The sequence below is a fragment of the Onychostruthus taczanowskii genome, unplaced genomic scaffold, assembly GCF_017590055.1.
Source record: "Onychostruthus taczanowskii isolate IOZ18803 unplaced genomic scaffold, ASM1759005v1 scaffold18, whole genome shotgun sequence".
NCBI classification, from domain to species: Eukaryota; Metazoa; Chordata; class Aves; order Passeriformes; family Passeridae; genus Onychostruthus; species Onychostruthus taczanowskii.
The window spans coordinates 12,723,986-12,740,639 of record NW_024499017.1 but is presented as its reverse complement, the minus strand read 5'-3'; the positions used below and the strand labels follow the sequence as shown (position 1 = coordinate 12,740,639).

At 53.3% G+C, this 16,654-nt stretch overlaps 2 protein-coding genes across 4 annotated transcripts in view; one reads left to right on the top strand and one right to left on the bottom strand.

Annotated features, from left to right (window-relative positions):
• Positions 1 to 13,264, bottom strand: part of ZC3H18 (zinc finger CCCH-type containing 18) — a 44,753-nt gene extending 31,489 nt beyond the window's left edge. The window contains exons 1-8 of one of the 3 annotated variants that reach the window (XM_041400774.1): positions 13,136 to 13,253; positions 12,306 to 12,417; positions 6,429 to 7,027; positions 3,673 to 3,757; positions 2,604 to 2,752; positions 2,143 to 2,235; positions 1,499 to 1,656; positions 40 to 72 (exon numbers count right to left, since the gene is read on the bottom strand). In XM_041400774.1, the coding sequence (XP_041256708.1) occupies positions 40 to 72; positions 1,499 to 1,656; positions 2,143 to 2,235; positions 2,604 to 2,752; positions 3,673 to 3,757; positions 6,429 to 7,013 (1,103 nt within the window). In that variant the 5' untranslated portion in view covers positions 7,014 to 7,027; positions 12,306 to 12,417; positions 13,136 to 13,253. Of the gene's footprint in view, positions 1 to 39; positions 73 to 1,498; positions 1,657 to 2,142; positions 2,236 to 2,603; positions 2,753 to 3,672; positions 3,758 to 6,428; positions 7,028 to 12,305; positions 12,418 to 13,135 lie in introns of all 3 variants that reach the window. The other 2 variants (XM_041400775.1, XM_041400776.1) reach the window with 2 other exon arrangements.
• A 415-nt stretch (positions 13,265 to 13,679) lies between these two features.
• CIDEC (cell death inducing DFFA like effector c) lies at positions 13,680 to 16,353 on the top strand. The gene is made up of 6 exons (XM_041400747.1): positions 13,680 to 13,696; positions 14,841 to 14,912; positions 15,038 to 15,179; positions 15,272 to 15,421; positions 15,528 to 15,712; positions 15,797 to 16,353. Exons 2-6 carry the CDS (start codon positions 14,860 to 14,862, stop codon positions 15,987 to 15,989), a joined length of 723 nt encoding a protein of 240 aa, XP_041256681.1. The 5' UTR covers positions 13,680 to 13,696; positions 14,841 to 14,859; the 3' UTR covers positions 15,990 to 16,353.
• The last annotated feature ends 301 nt before the right edge of the window (positions 16,354 to 16,654 follow it).

The following is a 16,654-nucleotide window of genomic DNA, read 5'->3' as shown; positions in this document are numbered from 1 at the left end:
TTACAATTGTAACAGTACTGGAATCAAAGACCTGCTTACCCATAGTTAATGTTTTCTTTGATGTCCACCTCCCTATAGTTAATTCAAAAAAGAAAAAGGGATTCATGAACTACTGAGACAACTCCACACGTCACAAGACAGTGCTGAAAGCATTTTCCACATCCCAGCTGCACTTCCAGTGCTCAGTTGGCTGCAAGGTGTCCAACTGGGCAACAACTTGTGTGTGGGGAGGAGAAGAATCAGCATTTCCTACAGCTTACAGCAGCAGATTCGTAACTTTTCCCTTCACACACAATGAAGATATTTTAATGCCACAGCCTGCTCACACAGCCTTCAATTTTCAGGAATTGCAGTTGTTGGATGACTTTTGTTTAACACTGGTTAAGTGCAATACATTTTTTTGTGGACTATATGAAAACCAGGCCTGCTCTTAACAATTGCTACATCAGAGAGGCCCAAAATACTGCTGGTGCATTTTACAGGGCAGCCATGAAATGAAGATAATGGATGAACAGCTCCCAGAACACTGGGGGTAAACCCAGGTGCCTCTGACAGGAACACAAGGCCAAGATCCAGAGTTAATGAAACCCAGGAAAATATTAATACTTTAGAAATTTCTTTTCCTTCAGGCTGCAGAAGTGAGGACAGTTTTTTTTGTTTTTGTCCTTTTTTTTTTTTATATTAGGGAAAGGAATTGCACTCCAGAGCAAATCAAAGAATATTGAACAAAAGCATAATCTATTCCTTTTCAGAGGTGGGGTTTTTTTGTAATTCATCCACTCTAAAATAAACAGAACTAAACCTTGCAAACCCTCTGGGAGTGGAAATATTTCCATAATCTGTCCATGTAGGAAGAACAGAGGATGCACGAGCAAGGAGAGACAAATCCACCTGCATTCCTGCAGAATCCAAGCCTCTTTCCCAAAAATTCTCTTCCCATTCCTTTTCTTGTCTCGAGAACTACCAAACAATTTCCCAGAGCTGGGTTTGAGCTCTCTAAAACTTTAAACTTTACCTTAAAACCCCAACCACCTGAACACTTAAATTTAGGGTGCTTGTTGTGGCCAGGTACCAGCTTTAACTGGGACCAGTCCAGGTGTTTGTTAAACCAGTTCTGCCCCAGCTCCTGCACACTGAACACGCTCCAACTTCGCAGCCTCAGCTGGAATGCTTTTAAATGGTTGGAATAAGGAAAAAAAAAAGGGGGAAAAAAAGCTGGAAGAACACACTGGTGCGAGGGAGGCAATGCAGAGCTGGAGAGAGCCCAGGAGGAGCAGAATTCCAAGGAGGATGAAGGCAGGAAGGGCTCAAGGAGACTGGGAAGGGAGGTGGGGGCCGAACCGGAGCGAGCGGAGGCAGCTCAAGCTCTAAACCTCCCGCTGATGGGAGCTGCTCCCCGTTTGGAGGTGACATCCCCCAGTCTGGAGGGACAGTGACCCCCAGGCAGGCTCCCTGCAGTGCAGTCCCCCCAGCTGTCCATCCCTGGGGTGTCTCTTACGCGGGGTCCCGCACGTCGCGGGTGATGCGGTAATTCCAGTCCCGGAAGAACTCGTTCTCCTTGTCGAACTCCCGCTCGTCCTCCCCGATGGTCACTGTGAACCTCTTCTCCTCAAAGTCAGGCTCCTGCTCTTTCCTCATCGTTGCTTTTTTTAATACCTTTTTAAAGAGAACAAAAACAGTGTGAAGAGAGAAGGCTCCTGGGGCAGGAAGAAAGTAATATTAAAAATCCTGCCCTCAGGAGATTTCCTGCAGCCAGAGCACCTTCCTCCCTCAGAATGTGCAGGATGCTGGACTCTTCCTGATTAATTCCCTGTTCCACCAGCTCAGAACAGCAGGAAACAGAGGTTTCCCCCCTGCAGTGATCACAAACTGGAGAAACAGGTACTGAAGGGAGGGAAACTGGATCAGCTTAAAGCTTTGCTTTGTTGAGGGCCACAAATTCCCACTATTTCTTGAATATAAACCCCCCCAACCTGGATCTGAGCTCCTCCTGGCTGTCTAACAATTGTGATGTACAACAAAACACAACTAATAGATTAAAAGGCAAGAGGAATAGAGAAAGAACAAAACACCTGTGCTCCAAAAAGAGCTTTTCCAGCGGATTTTGGAGGCAGCCAGCAATTCCCTGAGGAAGGAATTTACCTCTTTAGCATGCCGGAGTCCCCTCTCCCAGGCACTTTCTGTTGGAGGGTCAGGAGGAGGTGGAGGTAAGATTTCATCAACCACTGGGCCTCCCTGTTGGAAGGGTGAGGAGAGCAGGAGAAGACACTTGAGTTAGTTTTAAACAGCAAAGCCATGCTTTGTAAAGCTACCTCAGTTACTCCTGCAGGATTAAGCTGGGAAAGCATGGAATTTTACCCCCCTCTACTGGCAACTCCGAGATCTCCATTTAAAAATCACATGTCCAACTGTGGGTTGAATTTTGCTGAGGTATTAGCTCAAAAAAAAAAGAGGAAAATCCCAGGATTGTGGAACAGTTTAGGTCTGGTTCCAGTGGAAGGGACACTTCCCACCAGAGCAGTCTCTCCAAAACCCCACCTGGAACACTGCAGGGATGGGGAGGGTGGTGCAGAAGCCATCAATGGCCAGAAGAGGTTCCATACCCAGGGGTTGGCTGGCATCAGCGGGTGAGGGCCCATGGGAGGGGCACCGTTGGGGGAGAAGGGCTCAGGTTTGGAGATCAAGGAGTAATTCCCCTTGTCGTTCACTCCGGGGTGGATGAAGCGACAGTTCATGCCCCAGGTGCAGTGCCCTGTGGGAACACACAGCTGTTAGACCCTTGCTCCCACCCTGCAGCACTCAGCCCCACAGCCACCAAAACCCCAGCAGGCGTTTAAAACCCTCTAAGGAGGAACTTTCTTGGAGGTTTGTGACTTTTCTCCTCTCCAGCTGGGTTGGGATTTACCTGTTTGCGCACACATGGGAGGAGAGTTGGCACTCTCCACCTGCCAGAGGGGACAAACAGATCCAGACACAGATGGATCAATGGACAAGAACCTTATTCCAGTGGGGAGAAGGGAGGGCTGGACACACACTGTTAATTAAACGTATGAATGAGCCTATGAGATCCTCATTTGTTAATGACAAACATTTCCAGTTAGGAGCTTTGCCTTTCACAGGAAACCTGAGGGCAAAGCGAGCACCACAGCGCATCCCAAACAAACAGTGGTGAGGCAGAGAGCAGAATCATGGCATGGTTTGGGCTGGAAGGGCCTTAAAGCCCATCCAGCTCCAATCCCAACACCTTCCACTATCCCAAGCTGCTCCAAGCCCTGACCAGCCTGGCCTTGGATGGGGCAGCCACAACCTCTGTGTTTTATTCCAAAAACCTCTGCAAGTTTTCCTTATTTACCTCCTCCAGGCTCACCACGCTGAGGGCAAAGCCCTTTTTGTGGCCTTGGATGGGGCAGCCAAAACCTCTGTGTTTTATCCCAAAAACCCCTGCAAGTCTCCCTTTATTTACCTCCTCCAGGCTCACCACGCTGAGGGCAAAGCCCTTTTTGTGTAGTGGCTCCATGAAAATTCAGCTTTGGCCACCAGCAAACAGCAAGGTGACACTGAGGACGCCTGGGGCTGAATTTATCATGCAACAGCAGCTTAATGGAGAACAAAAATGCCCAAACTGGAACAAGTGCAGCAGCTTTGGTCCTCCCACGCCCCAGGGCACGTTACCTTTCATGAAGAAGCGGCAGGTGGGCCGTGGCCTCACCTTCCTGTCGTTGGGGTCTTTCACTTCCCCTTCTTCCAAGTCATCATCCTGGAACAGACACACAAAGCTGACATTTCAGGTGGGGCATGCCCTGCAGGGTCTGGCATTTCCCAGTCTGCTCAAACACTGAGAGCCACCCTGGGGCAAAACCACAGGAGAAAAACAAGGGCAGGTTACAGGAGGGCCCCAGAGCACCTGCACGAGGTGAGGGCAGAAGATCCCAGGTGGCTGTAAAAGCACCTTCCCCTACTCCAGGCTGCTCCAAACCTCATCCAACCTGGCCTTGGGCACTGCCAGGGATCCAGGGGCAGCCACAGCTGCTCTGGGCACCCTGTGCCAGGGGCTGCCCACCCTCACAGCCAGGAATTTCTTCCCAATATCCAAATTAACCCTGCCACTTCCACCTCATTCTGTCACTCCATCCCTTGTCCAAAGTCCCTCTCTAGGGACAATCTCACAAATGAACTTTTTAGAATAAATCCTGCAGATTTCTTCCAGCCATCTCCACCTTCCCTTCTACTCCTCAGCTCCACGTTGGAGTTGGGAACCAGTTCAAACAAAACTGCCTCATCCCCAGGGACTGCAGCCCCAGGAAGAAATTCTGGTAGCTGGAGGTTGCTTCAAGATTAAGAAATAACAGCCATGAAACACCTCCAGAAGAAAAGTTCTTGGAACTTTCAAATACCAGCATTTTCTCCTTTCTCCAAGAGAAAATCCCCTTCCCCAGCTTTGTTAGGCTGCACTTGGAAAGCCCAAAGGAGCTGAAAGGAGCTGGGGATGCAGGAGGCAAAGGTACAATGACCAGAGAGGTGTCACAGGTACCAGGCCAGGAAATCAGGATTTTATCCTAAAGGTTTATCCTGTTTTTCCCTCTCTCTGCCTCCCTTTCCCTGTTTTCAGCACATGAAACACATGAAGAGAGAGCATCTGGATGGGCCTTCCCTCTGCCTGGCAACAGCCATTTTCTGGGTGGAAAAGATGAGGAGAATTCTCCCCTGTGATCCACTGAGCAGCTGGGAAGAAGGAAAAAGCCATCCCTTGGCTGGAGACAAACACAGGAGCTCAGAGAGGAGGGTGAAGAGCCTCTCCTGCTGCATTCCTGAGCCAGCCAGAGACAGAGCTCTCCTCAACAGCAAAGCATTTAAAAGCCTGCACTTATATTCCAATTAAAATTTGCATTAATATTCCCCTCCCTCCAAGCCAGGAGGCTGAAAGCAGAAGAAAATGCAGAGCTTGAAGTTTTCCCCAAAGCTGGGGCTGGCTTTAAGTGCTGCATGAATGGGAGAACCAGCTCCACTCTGCTGCTTTCAAAAGAGCTGTGTGAAGTCTGGAACAAAAGGGGAAGTATTTATTTCTGGGAGGTCTCCTTGGAATCAGGCAGCTGAGAATGCTGTTATGAGTTAATGTATGAAAACCAGGGTACAGATTCATCTCCTGCTTTGTGAGGAGAGCTCCCAAGAATGCCTCAGGCTCCAAAGGAGAGCATTCATATTTTAATCAAGGAGCAGGCATGAAGTCAGGACTCCAGGAATTTTTTTTTTCTGCCCATAACATACTGGAATTCCTTCTTACTGATTCAGAAATACACAAAACCTTTGGAAAACACGTGTTGAACAAAGTCACCTGCCAGGATGGGCACGAGGGAGAAAAACTATGTCATTGCTGAAAGCAATTAAACTTGTCAATGAATTATGAAGAGTAACAACCACACAAAATATGATTCTTTAGAGAAAAGGGAGTAGGATCTGTGCAGTGAGGATCCAGGAGCTTCCCAGGCTCCTGTGGAGGTCAAACCCACAGGAATGGGGCTGGAAGGACAGAACATCTCCCCTGCTCAGCTGAGGAGCCCCAGCAGTGACCCCAGCCCACTCCAGGGCATCCCTGCCTGTCCCCAGGACAGTCCCAACCCCAGCCCAGCTGTGCAGCTGCAATTCTGCAATGGGGAGCCAGCCCAGGTGCTCTGCACCAGCAATTTCTCCTGACACTCCAACCACTGGGATGCAATTCCAGACCAGGAGCCCACAGGAGGGGTTTTACTGGAATTACTCTGCCCTTTTTTCTTCATGGAAAAGGAGGAAATGGCTGTTAAGCTGCACAAAACAGCTGCTGCTCTGCAGAGCTCCCTGCTGAACACAGCCATGGCTAAAGGTGAGATTTTCCCTAATCCCCACCTGCAACTAAACCCCACTTTTGATTTTTCTGAGTACCTTGGTTGGTTCAGGGCTGTGAAACACTGCACATCCCTGACCCCATCCCCAAACCATGCCTTGGGTATTTTCCAGAAATCCCAGCACCTTCATTCCCCTTCCAAGCATCCAGATGCTGCTGGAGCCCAGGAACAGCCCAGGATCAGAGTTTGAGCAGCACAACCACCCCCCAACACCAGCCCCTCAATCTGAACTGCTCCTGGCCACCCAATCCATGGGATTTGCTGCCAGCATCATTCCCAAGTCCCCCTGGAGCTGAGGCAGGGCAGTTTCTCACAGCACTGGAGCCTCCCCACAGTGAGAGGGAACAAAGCTCTCTGGCACAAAGATTTGGTTCAGCACGGGGCAACCCTTGAGATCAGGGCCTGCTCCATGCTCTGGCCTTACCTCCAGGGAAGAGGGTTCCCTGCACACGAGGGACATGGACATTCCCACCAGGAGGAGGAAGGAATTGCAGTGGGAGCAGCACCCAGCTCCGAACCACCCCAGGGTTCTGCCCACATCCTACTTACATCGATTTCTCCATCATCAATTTCCCCATCATCCTCTTCTTTCTTCTTCTCCTTGAGGGGATCCTGCCCATCCTTCTCATCATCACTTTTGCTGCTGGATTTCTTCTCATCTTCAGGGGCGTCATCTCCTTTCTCCTCTTCCTCATCATCCTCCCCAGCAGCTTTCTCCCCGTCCTCCTCCGCAGCAGCAGCACTGGGTTCCTCAGGAACCTCCTCATCATAGTCCAGCTCGTGCTCATCCAGCTCCCTGGTGACAGAGGACACTTCCAGGTCGTTTGTCCTGTCTTCCTCCTCCCCCTTGTGGGGCTGGGGGCTCTTCAGCTCCACGCCCTGCTCGTTGGTGTCGGATTCCTGCGACTTGGTCTCGCTCAGCCGATCCTCCTCGTCGGAGTGGTTCTCCTCCTCCTCCCCCCGGCTCAGGGCCCTGCCTGCCTCCTCCTCCTCGCCCAGGAGGCTCCCCTGGCCACCCTCCCCATCGAGTTCCCGCTCTGAGCCGCTCTCCTTCAGGACCTCCTCATCAGAAAGCTGCTGGTCCTCTTCCTCAGGAGAGCAGGGGTTTGGCTCCGGGCTGTCGGAAACGTCCATCAGTCCCGGCGAGTCTGCAGGGCAGAGAACAGCTCTGGTTATGGCAGCAAACCGGGCAGGCAGGGAAACCTCACCCTCAGGGACTCCTCCTCCTGTGCTTTGCTTCCTAAGGAAAGGTTCTTGGGGCTCCTGGAAAGCCAGGCTGGATGGGGCCCTGAGGAACCCAGCCCAGGGAGGGCAGCCCTGCCCGTGGCAGAGGTTTGGAGGGACAGGAGCTTTAAGGTCCCCTCCACCCCAAACCACTCTGGGATGCCATAAGTTCAGGAATATGGTTCCTCATAGATCCCTCAAGAGGGAAATTCAGAGTTTAAACTGCACAAAGAACTGATCCCAATATTGCCCCAAACTGGAGTGTGCTGCCCTTCACAGACAGTGACAGAGCTTGAGGTTGGAATTTCATGGAGTCCCAGACTGGTTTGGGTTGGAAGGGATCATAAAGATCCCATCCCACCCCTGCCATGGCAGGGACACCTCCCACTGTCCCAGGTGGCTCCAACCCCCATCCAGCCTGGCCTTGGGCACTGCCAGGGATCCAGGGGCAGCCACAGCTGCTCTGGGCACCCTGTGCCAGGGCCTCAGCAGCCTCCCAGGGAACAATCCCTTCCCAATATCCCATCTATCCCTGCACCTCTTCTGCCTGAGGCCATTCCCTGTGTTCTGTCCCCCATCCCTTGTCCAAAGTCCTTCTCCATGTTTCCTGCAGCTCCTTCTGGCCCTGCAAGGCCACACTGAGGTCACCCCAAAGCTTCTCCTCTCCAGGTGAACAATCCCAGCTCTGCCAGCCTTTCCTCCCAGCAGAGCTGCTCCATCCTCTGATCCCCCTGGAGCCTCCTCTGGGCTCTCCACGGCAGCTCCAGCTCCTCCCAGGGCTGGGGTCTCACCTGAGTGGGCAGAACCCTCAGTAAAGACCCCAAAATTCCTTCAAAGCAGCAGATCCAGCTGCCTGAACTGAGACCTTCCTAGAAGATGTCTAAAAATGTGCTTGGTGGAAGTTCAAAATCCTATGTCTGCTGAGAATAAAGCCAAGAAATACAACAGAAAAGGGCAGGGTGCAAAGCAGGGAAAAAACCTGGGCCATACATTAATTTTTTTTACTCCAGAAACAAAAATCCTATAAATTAAAGAAGTGCCTGACTGGAACTGGCTGAGCTGACTGGGTCACATCCACATAAAAGCTCTAAATACCCTAAAAAAAAGCCACAGAATTACAAATTATCTTCATTTTAATGTGTCCCATGTTTTACTCCGCAGCTGCTCTGCAAGTTCATTTAGTGCTGCCACAAACCCATGGCATAAATGAGCAGAGTTTCACCTGTTATTTTAAAAACCCTTGGAGCAGAAATGCTACAAATGTCAGACTCTGGTTGCTCCTTTAAACACACCCAGCAATCCATCACAAAATCAGAGTTTACTAATCTTTTATTAAGCTGCCATTTCACCTTTTCCTGACACTTTTCCCTGTTTATCCAACTGGTTTTGCACAGGAAAGGTGATTTCCAATCAAAAAGCCAAACAGACCCACCAAAAACTGCCCCAAGTAAAGCAAACTGAGCCTTCCCAGCACCTGAATCCCCAAAATCTTCTGGTAATGAACAGAATCTGCTGCAAACTCCCAAGATCAAAGTCCCACTCCAGAAAATGCTGCTCCTTATACTGTGGGAGGTCTGCAGAGGAGTTAAAACCAGAAAATAAATTCAAACCACTCCCAGAAGCACCTTAAGCTGTATTTTAGGGCTGACTGAGCTCTCCCAAGCCCTCAGGGCCCTGCTGCTATCAGTTAATTGATAAACACAAGATGATCTCAAATCAGCAGGGCCCAGAGCAGCAGAAAATCCACATTTTGAGCTTCCTCCCAGCTCCTCCTCTTCCTCTGCACGCTGAAGTTGGTTCTGGCTCACCAGCAAAGTTCTGATTTCCCTGACAAGGTCAAACCCAAATGAAAATCCAGAAGTTTGCTGGTGACAACAGCTCTGAGCAGATCCCCAGGATGGAGCTGAACAAATGATCTCCTTATTGAGCACATCAAGCCTGATGCTGAGCTCATAAATTCCTGCACAAATCATTATTGGCTTTAAGAGCCACTTCAGAGTGGGGATTTTAATTGCCCAAGTGCCTGAGAAGTGACTCTGTGTGAACACAAAGGTCAGCCCAGAGAGGCCACCAGAAATATCAAATCTGCCAGGGCCACGTGGACTCAGGAAATTTGTTTTCTGTTTTCTTGCAAATAAGCAGCACCAAAAAATAATTAAAAAAAAAAAGGTATTTAAGTGAAGCAAATGGCTTTTTGTGTTTGACATGGAGACCTTTAGAGGGATGGGAGGAAACAAATATGTTCTGATGGTGAGGAATATAAAACATTGAAATACAAAACACTGACCTGCACAGCAGCTTTTATAAAATCCAGAGCATCCAGCAGTTGTAATAATTTCCTATTAATTTCCATGAGTAGAAATGATAAGAAACACAATAAATGATGGCCCAAGTGAGAAAGGCTCACAAAATCCAGGCAGGGAAGGTTTTTTGGGGTATAATTCCTTGGATTCAGGGATTGGGTTGTTGCTCCAAGATTCCCCAAAACCAACAAAGCAGATTTTGGCAGCAATCTTACCCTGCATGGAAATGTCCCAAAACAAAGCCCAGATGTCCAAAGGTAAAATCAGCAGCAGGAAAAAAAATTGGGAGTTGGAAATTAAAAGGAAAACTGCCTGATGATGGAACAGGACAGCAAGTTTAATTCCATTATTAAGTGTTGTCTTAAAATAATCTGCAAATCAATTAATTTAAAATCTTTGGAACTCTGCAAGGGTTTTTTGTTTGGGTTTTTTTCCCCCTTTTTTTTTTTTTTTTTTTTTTTAGGAAGAAATTTAAACTGCAAATCACAATTTATCCCAGATCTCTGAAATCCTGAAAGGTTTTTGGGGCTTTTTGAGGTGTTTTTTAGGGGTTGTTTGGGGTTTTTGTTACATTTGGGGTTTGTAAAATTGCTTTCTTCTGTCCTTTAGGGAAACATAAAGACAAAAATCACAAAAACCTGAGAAAAATGGACTCCATGGAAGTATTTTAAACATAAAGACAAAAATCACAAAAACCTGAGAAAAATGGACTCCATGGAAGTATTTTAAATCAAGCAGCAGTGACAGAAGTGGCAGAGCAGAAACCCCCAGGTTTCATCCCTCTCTCATCATAAACTTGGCCCTTTTTTGTACCTTAAAACTTAGCCAGTTCCTTCCTAGTTCAAAACCATTTATAAAAGCAAAAAATTAACTCTGCTAAGCCCCAGATAAGCTTGTTTGACTTGCAGCTCAGGCAAGAGGCAGGGAAGTATTAATGCCTCTCACTGAGCAGCCTTTTATCTTGAAAAATCTTGAAAATTCAGGCAAAGCTGCCTTTGGTCCCAGCTGCACAACTATTTCTGTTCCAAAACCAGCTCCTTCTGCTCAAAGTGTGTCAAATATTCCTTTCCTGAGTGTCTGAGGCAGCCTGGAGCAGCACAGGGCACTGGGAATTCCATCCAGGCTCACAAACCTCTCCTGCTCCCAGGTTTCACCAGCTGGGCCAGCCTTGCCACAGGGAGCAGATGCAATCAATAAGCAGTTTCAGGCAAAAAAAAAGAGGGTTTTCCCTGCTTTTGGAATGATTTGGGCACAGCTCAGTGAGCTGAAAGCCACTTCAAAGCAGGTCACAGCTTCTCAGGGAAGAAATTGAGGATGTGGCAGCAGAACTTCCCAGGAGTGAGGAGCTTTTAGTTCCACAACACATCAGTGACTTGGAAGTTTCTCAAATTAGGCTCTGGAATATCTCAAATTAGGGAATGAAGGATGAGCTGCTCCTGAATTTATCAGAGTCCCATGGTTTGCACAAGGAGGGGCAGAGATGCTCCTCCCACCTGGCCATCCTCACTGTGCCTGGGTGCTCCAGGACAGAGCCAATTTGTTCCTACTAAAGCCTCCCAGCCCCCTTAGAAACATTTCAAATTACACATTTCCACCCCAAAAAAGGGGAGGAGAAATTTGTGGACATGCTACAGAAATTTAAACTCAGCTGCTTCACTTCCTTTATAAGATATTTTTATCAAAGCTTAATAACATCCAGGATTTTTGAACTGAAAGCACTGGGATTAAGCAGCCTTGCACAGCACTAAAGGCAGGCAGAGAAAAGTTACAACTGCTACTTAAGTTGCTTTTAAAATTCCACTTCCACCTTGCCAGGATACGTTTTTAAATAAAATCAGTCCATTTTATATAAAATAAATAAAATTTATTTTATATAAAATAAAATAAATGAACCTCACACTTTTGTCAGTTGATCTTTACAAGGCCAGAGGAGTCAGAGCAGGAATTTTTACCCAAAAATCAAAATCAGGCACAATTTCTTCTCTGTTGTTAATTAAACAGCACAAAAAGTGCAAAATTAAAAAGGAAGAAATTCCAGGCAGGAAATGAGTTCCTACAGAAACCTGGAGCTGGGCAGAGCCATCAGTTTGAGCCTTAAAATCCTATAAATTTTCACGGATATGAAGAACCAAGTGCATTCCCAATTTCCGTCCCCCTGGCAGCCCCGGGGGAGGTCACAGGACAAAGGGAAGGGGAAAAGAGAGGAAGCTTTTTCCTTCAGGCTGAAATCTTTGGGATAAAAGGATGAAATGCACTTGCTGTGAAGCAGGCCCATGGAACCCAGGGGCTGAAGCAGAGCAGCACAGCCCTGGAGCAGGGCAGGGCAGGCAGGACCCACGAGGGAGCCGAGCACAGGGAACAGTGCTGGCAGCACACACAGATCCAGGGAACAGAGAGCTGCAGAGGCAAAGCACACACCAGAGCAGGAACCAACACGGGGAAAAACGTGGAAGAGCAGTGACAGCAGGGAATCAATTCCTCAGGAGCCAGGAGAGGGGAAGCACGGAACACCGAGAGGATGAACCCGCGTGCAGCCCTGCCCTGGCTGCAATTCCAGCTGCTGACAGGGTTAATTAACCCCAATCCTCATTTCTCTGCCATCCTCGGGGAGCTCTGAGGTGCAGGATGCCCAGGGAACTCTGCAGCTCTCAGGGCACCCAAGCTCAGCTGCCCTGAGGGGTCAGTTTGGTGCTCAGAGGCATTTCCAGGAGCTGGCTTTGAAGCAGAGCTCAGAGAGCTCCAGTGAGGAATGCTCCCCAGGGATTTGTGGTGGGCACCTGAAGGGAAAAGCAGCTGCAGTTTGTTTTCCCAGCACAGCTGATGTTCCTGCAGCTCCCTCCTGCAAATGCTGAGTGCGAGCTCTCAGGGCCTCAGGAAGAGACAAGCAGCAGGGTCATACCTGGATCCAGCAGGATTTGGGATAATCCCACTCAAAAGACTGATTTTGGATCAGCAGTTTGGCAAAGAGCTGTCCTGATAAACTGGGACCCTCTCCCTGGATCCAGGCAAACCTTAGGAAGAGAGAATTCACAGCCTGGAGGTGCTGTCCTTGCTGCAGCTCTGAGGAGACTCACCTGAGGGCTGACCCTGCAGGTGATGGACCCCAAACTCTGAGTGACAAACCCCAAACCCACCTGAGGGCTGACCCTGCAGGTGATGGACCCCAAACTCTGAGTGACAAACCCCAAACCCACCTGAGGGCTGACCCTGCAGGTGATGGACCCCAAACTCTGAGTGACAAACCCCAAACCCACCTGAGGGCTGACCCCAGAGGTGACAGACCCCAAACTCACCCCAGAACTGCCCCCATAAGTGACAAACCTCAACCCACCTGAAAACTGACCCTGCAGGTGGCAAACTCCAAACCCACCTCGAGACTGACCCTGCAGGTGACAAACCCCATCCAGAACAGACCCCATGGGTCACAAACCCCAAGCCCACCCCAGAACTGACCCTGCAGGTGATGGACCCCAAACTCTGAGTGACAAACTCCAAACTCACCCAGGACTGAGCCCATGGGTGACAAACCCCAAACTCACCCCAGAACTGACCCTGCAGGTGACAAATCCCAGAACTGACCCTGCAGGTGACAAACCCCAAACCCATCCAGAGCAGACCCCATGGGTCACAAACCCCAAGCCCACCTCAGGACTGACCCCACGGGTGACAAACCCAGCCCCCCCGGGCCTGCCGCGCTGCCCGGTGCGCGTCCCCGCGGTGTCCCCTCACCTCCGAGGCTCTCCTGCCAGGCGGGGCTCTCCTGCTGTGCCCCCGGGCCGCGGCTGCTGGCGCTGTCCCTGTTCCCACTGCCTGCCGAGGGGGACAGTCACAGCCACCTGCACCCCTCTGGCCGCTGCCGAGCCCTGCTGTCCCCCCGACACCCCCCAGCCCTCCGGCTCCCCCCGAGGCCGGGGCCGCCCCTTCCCATTCATTGTCCCGAACGAAGCGGGGAATTCATTCATTTCCGCGCCCTCCCGTCCCCGAACGCCCTCCGGCCTCCCCCCGACCCCCCTCAGAACACCGCCGGGCCCTCCCCTCCTCTCCCCGTGCCGCTCCCCGGGGCTGCCCCAGTCCCCCGCTCTCCGGTGCCGCCCCCGCCCCGCNNGGGGCGGCGGAGCGGCCTCTACTCGCGGCGGCGCAGGGCGGCCATGCCGTGACGTCATCCGCGCGCGACGCGCCCCCGGCGGCGCGAGGCGTGGGGAAGGGGGGGGGGGGAGCGCGCGCTCTGCTCCCCCCTCCCCCCCGCACACCCGTCTTAAAGGGGCCGCGCACGGCAAAGGCGGAGCGCAGGTGTGCGCGCACAGGTGGACGCGTGAACGTCTGAACAGGGGCTGTGTGCAGGCGTGCACGTGGAGGGGCAGGGAGGTGCAGGTTCCAGATGTGCCCGAGGACGGGGCACCCGCGTGCCACAGGATCTACGGGGAATGCTTGGGGTGGAAGGGAGCTCTGGCAGGGACACCTGGGGCAGGTGACACAGGGACACGTCCAGCTGGGGTTGGGATGGCTCCAGACAGGAGACCCCACACCCCTGGGCAGCCGTGCCAGGGCTCTGCCACCCTCCCTGGCCACAGACGTTGAGAGGGAACTTCTCGTGGCTTGGTTCACGGCCACTGCTGCTCTTCCTGCGGCTGGACACCACTGGGAACGGTCTGGCACCGTCCTGGGACACCACGGAAACATTGCACGGATTGATGGCATCCCTGTCAGCCTGCCCTTCCCCAGCCGGGGCTGCCCGGCTCCCGGTGCCCCCTCAGCCGGAGCCGCCCGGCTCCCGGTCCCTGCCCGGCTCCCTTTCCCCCCTCAGCCGGAGCCGCCCGGCTCCCGGTCCCTGCCCGGCTCCCTTTCCCCCCTCAGCCGGAGCCCACCCCATTGGGCCCGGCCGGGCAGGAGGGCGCGCCCAGGGAGGAGCCTGTGTGACAGGTACATAAGGGCAGGTGAGGCGGACGGGCTTGATCCTCGGCAGAGGAGCTGCTGTTCCCCGGAGGTGAGGGGATGAGAGCTCCATTGGACCCCCACGGGGCTCCTGGCTGGAGATGCCCCAGGAGCAGCAGGGCGGGGGGCGCTCCCATGGGTGTCCCTGACCCCAAAGCCCCGGTTGTTCTCTCCCGGTTTCCCGGAGCCCAGGGCCGGTGTCTCACCTTTGCTCCAGCGCTGACTCAGGCTCCCACGTGTCCCTTTACGCAAGAGCCCCGCTGGCAGGGGACTCTGGCCGGGCGGCCACCGCTGGCCTGGCCCTGGCCAAAGGGCAGGACCAGCCCCTGTAAAGGCAGCGGTGACAGAGCTCAGGCTCAATTCTGTCACTGGGATTGCAGTGGGGAGATCTCCTGGAGCAGACAGGAGCTGAAAGCAGCGGAAGAACCCCTGGAGCGGAGTTGGACGTGCTGGTGGGAACAGATCTGGAGCTGACGGGAACCTCTGTCCTTCCTCCCCGCAGGCTGCTCCGTGTTCCTTGGATGATGGACTACGCCAAATCCCTGAGCCAGCGCCTGGCTGCCCCCGTGTCCAAGTAAGTGCCGTGGAGCCGCTGTCCCCAGCATGGGGGGCATCCCCCAGAGCCCTCCCTGGGCGCTGGTGCTGCCAGGGGGTCCTGCTGGCTCTCAGAACACCCCAATCCCTGTGTCCCTTCCCCAGATGTGTCTCGGCCAGCGCCTCCATGACCCAACAGCTGCTGGCGGGTCCGGCCCCGCCACCCCGGCCCTACCGCGTGTGCAACTGGGACCGCAGCCTGCGCAAGGGCATCATGGCCCCGAACCTCGCCGAGCTCCTGCGCCAGGTCTGTCTGTCTGGGCTCTGTCTGTCTGTCTGGGCTCTGTCTGCCCGTCCAGGGCCTGTCCCCAGCCCTACTGACCCCCAGCCCCTCCGCAGGCCCAGAGCGCCCTGGCCCTGCCCGTGCCCATCGCGCTGGTGCTGGATGAGGACGGCACGGCCGTGGAGACCGAGTCCTTCTTCCGGACCCTGGAGGAGGGCACAGCCCTGATGGCCCTGAGCAAAGGGCAGACCTGGACTGCCCCCAAGGTGAGGGGACCCCTGAGAGGCTGGTTTGTCCCGGCTGTGCCACGCTGGAGGTTTGGGATTGGGAGGGTGGGACACAGCGGGTGACCGCGGTGCCACTCTTCCACAGACACGTGGCTACCAGATGAGCCTGTCCCGCAAGCCCCCGCGCAGGATCGATGTTGCCTGCGTCACCTTCGACCTGTACAAGACCCACCCGAAGGACCTGGGCTGCCTCAACGTCAAAGCCACCCTGTATGGCACCTACAGCATGTCCTACGACCTGCGCTGCTACGGGGCCCGGCGCCTGGTGAAGTGAGTGCGGGGGGCTGGGGACACTGGGGACAGGGACACTGCCCAGCCCTCCTGTGGCACGCTGACCCCTTTCTCCCTGCCCAGGGAAGCCCTGCGCTGGGCGCTGTTCACCATGCAGGCCACGGGCCACGTCCTGCTGGGCACCTCGTGCTACATGCAGCAGCTCCTGGATGACACCGAGGAGGAGCAGAAGGAAGAGGAGAAGAGCCTGCTGCCCCTTCAGAACCTCCTGCCCTGCAGCCTCCCCGCCCTGCCCTACAAGAAGATGTCACAGTGAGGCTGGCTGGCCTGGCCTGTCCCCTCCGCTGGCCCCCCAACCCTCGGGGGTCCCAGCACCCCGCTAGGTCAATGCCTGGGCAGAGGCTGCCACCGTGCCTGGCACAGCCTGTCCTTGCACTCCGCTGGCTGAGTGTGGCCAAATCTGCTCTGGAATCGCTGCTGCTCTGTAAATATATTTATTTAAGTAAAGTCCTCCTGAATTCAGCTGTTTTTGTGTTGTCTTTGAGGGGGGGACACCCAGGACACTCAGCCCTTGCGCTGCTTGGCACCCTGAGCTGGTGGTGTAAGAGGTGCGAGGAGGGAACCTGTCGCAAGCGCTTCCCCAGGAGAGCTGCTGCCTTCATCCTCCTCCTCCCTGGCACCAGAGCCTGGCTCCCACTCCCTGGCACAGAGCCGAGGCTCCCCTGGCACTGCAGACACCCACAACAACGATGGGGCCAACCCCAAACCCCTGGCCTGTGGCACCTGGCACTGTGCCTGTCCTTGCTCCCTTTAAAGGGATGAAAGGTCTCCCTGCTCCTTGTGCCCCTGACTGTGCAGGGCTGGCACAGAGGGAGGGGCACGAGGGGGTGTTCTGGTCCCTGGGGTCCCCAGCCCTGTTGGCAGCCCTGGGCAGGGGCAGTCCCTGTGCCCACCCCAGCCTTGCACAAGCCCGGGTGCTGG

Coding starts and splice junctions, on each gene's coding strand:
- CIDEC (XM_041400747.1), top strand. CDS start 14,860: ATGATGGACTACGCCAAATCCCTGAGCCAGCGCCTGGCTGCCCCCGTG. Junction 14,913..15,037: donor CTGGCTGCCCCCGTGTCCAA/GTAAGTGCCGTG, acceptor TCCCTTCCCCAG/ATGTGTCTCGGCCAGCGCCT. Junction 15,713..15,796: donor GGGGCCCGGCGCCTGGTGAA/GTGAGTGCGGGG, acceptor CTCCCTGCCCAG/GGAAGCCCTGCGCTGGGCGC.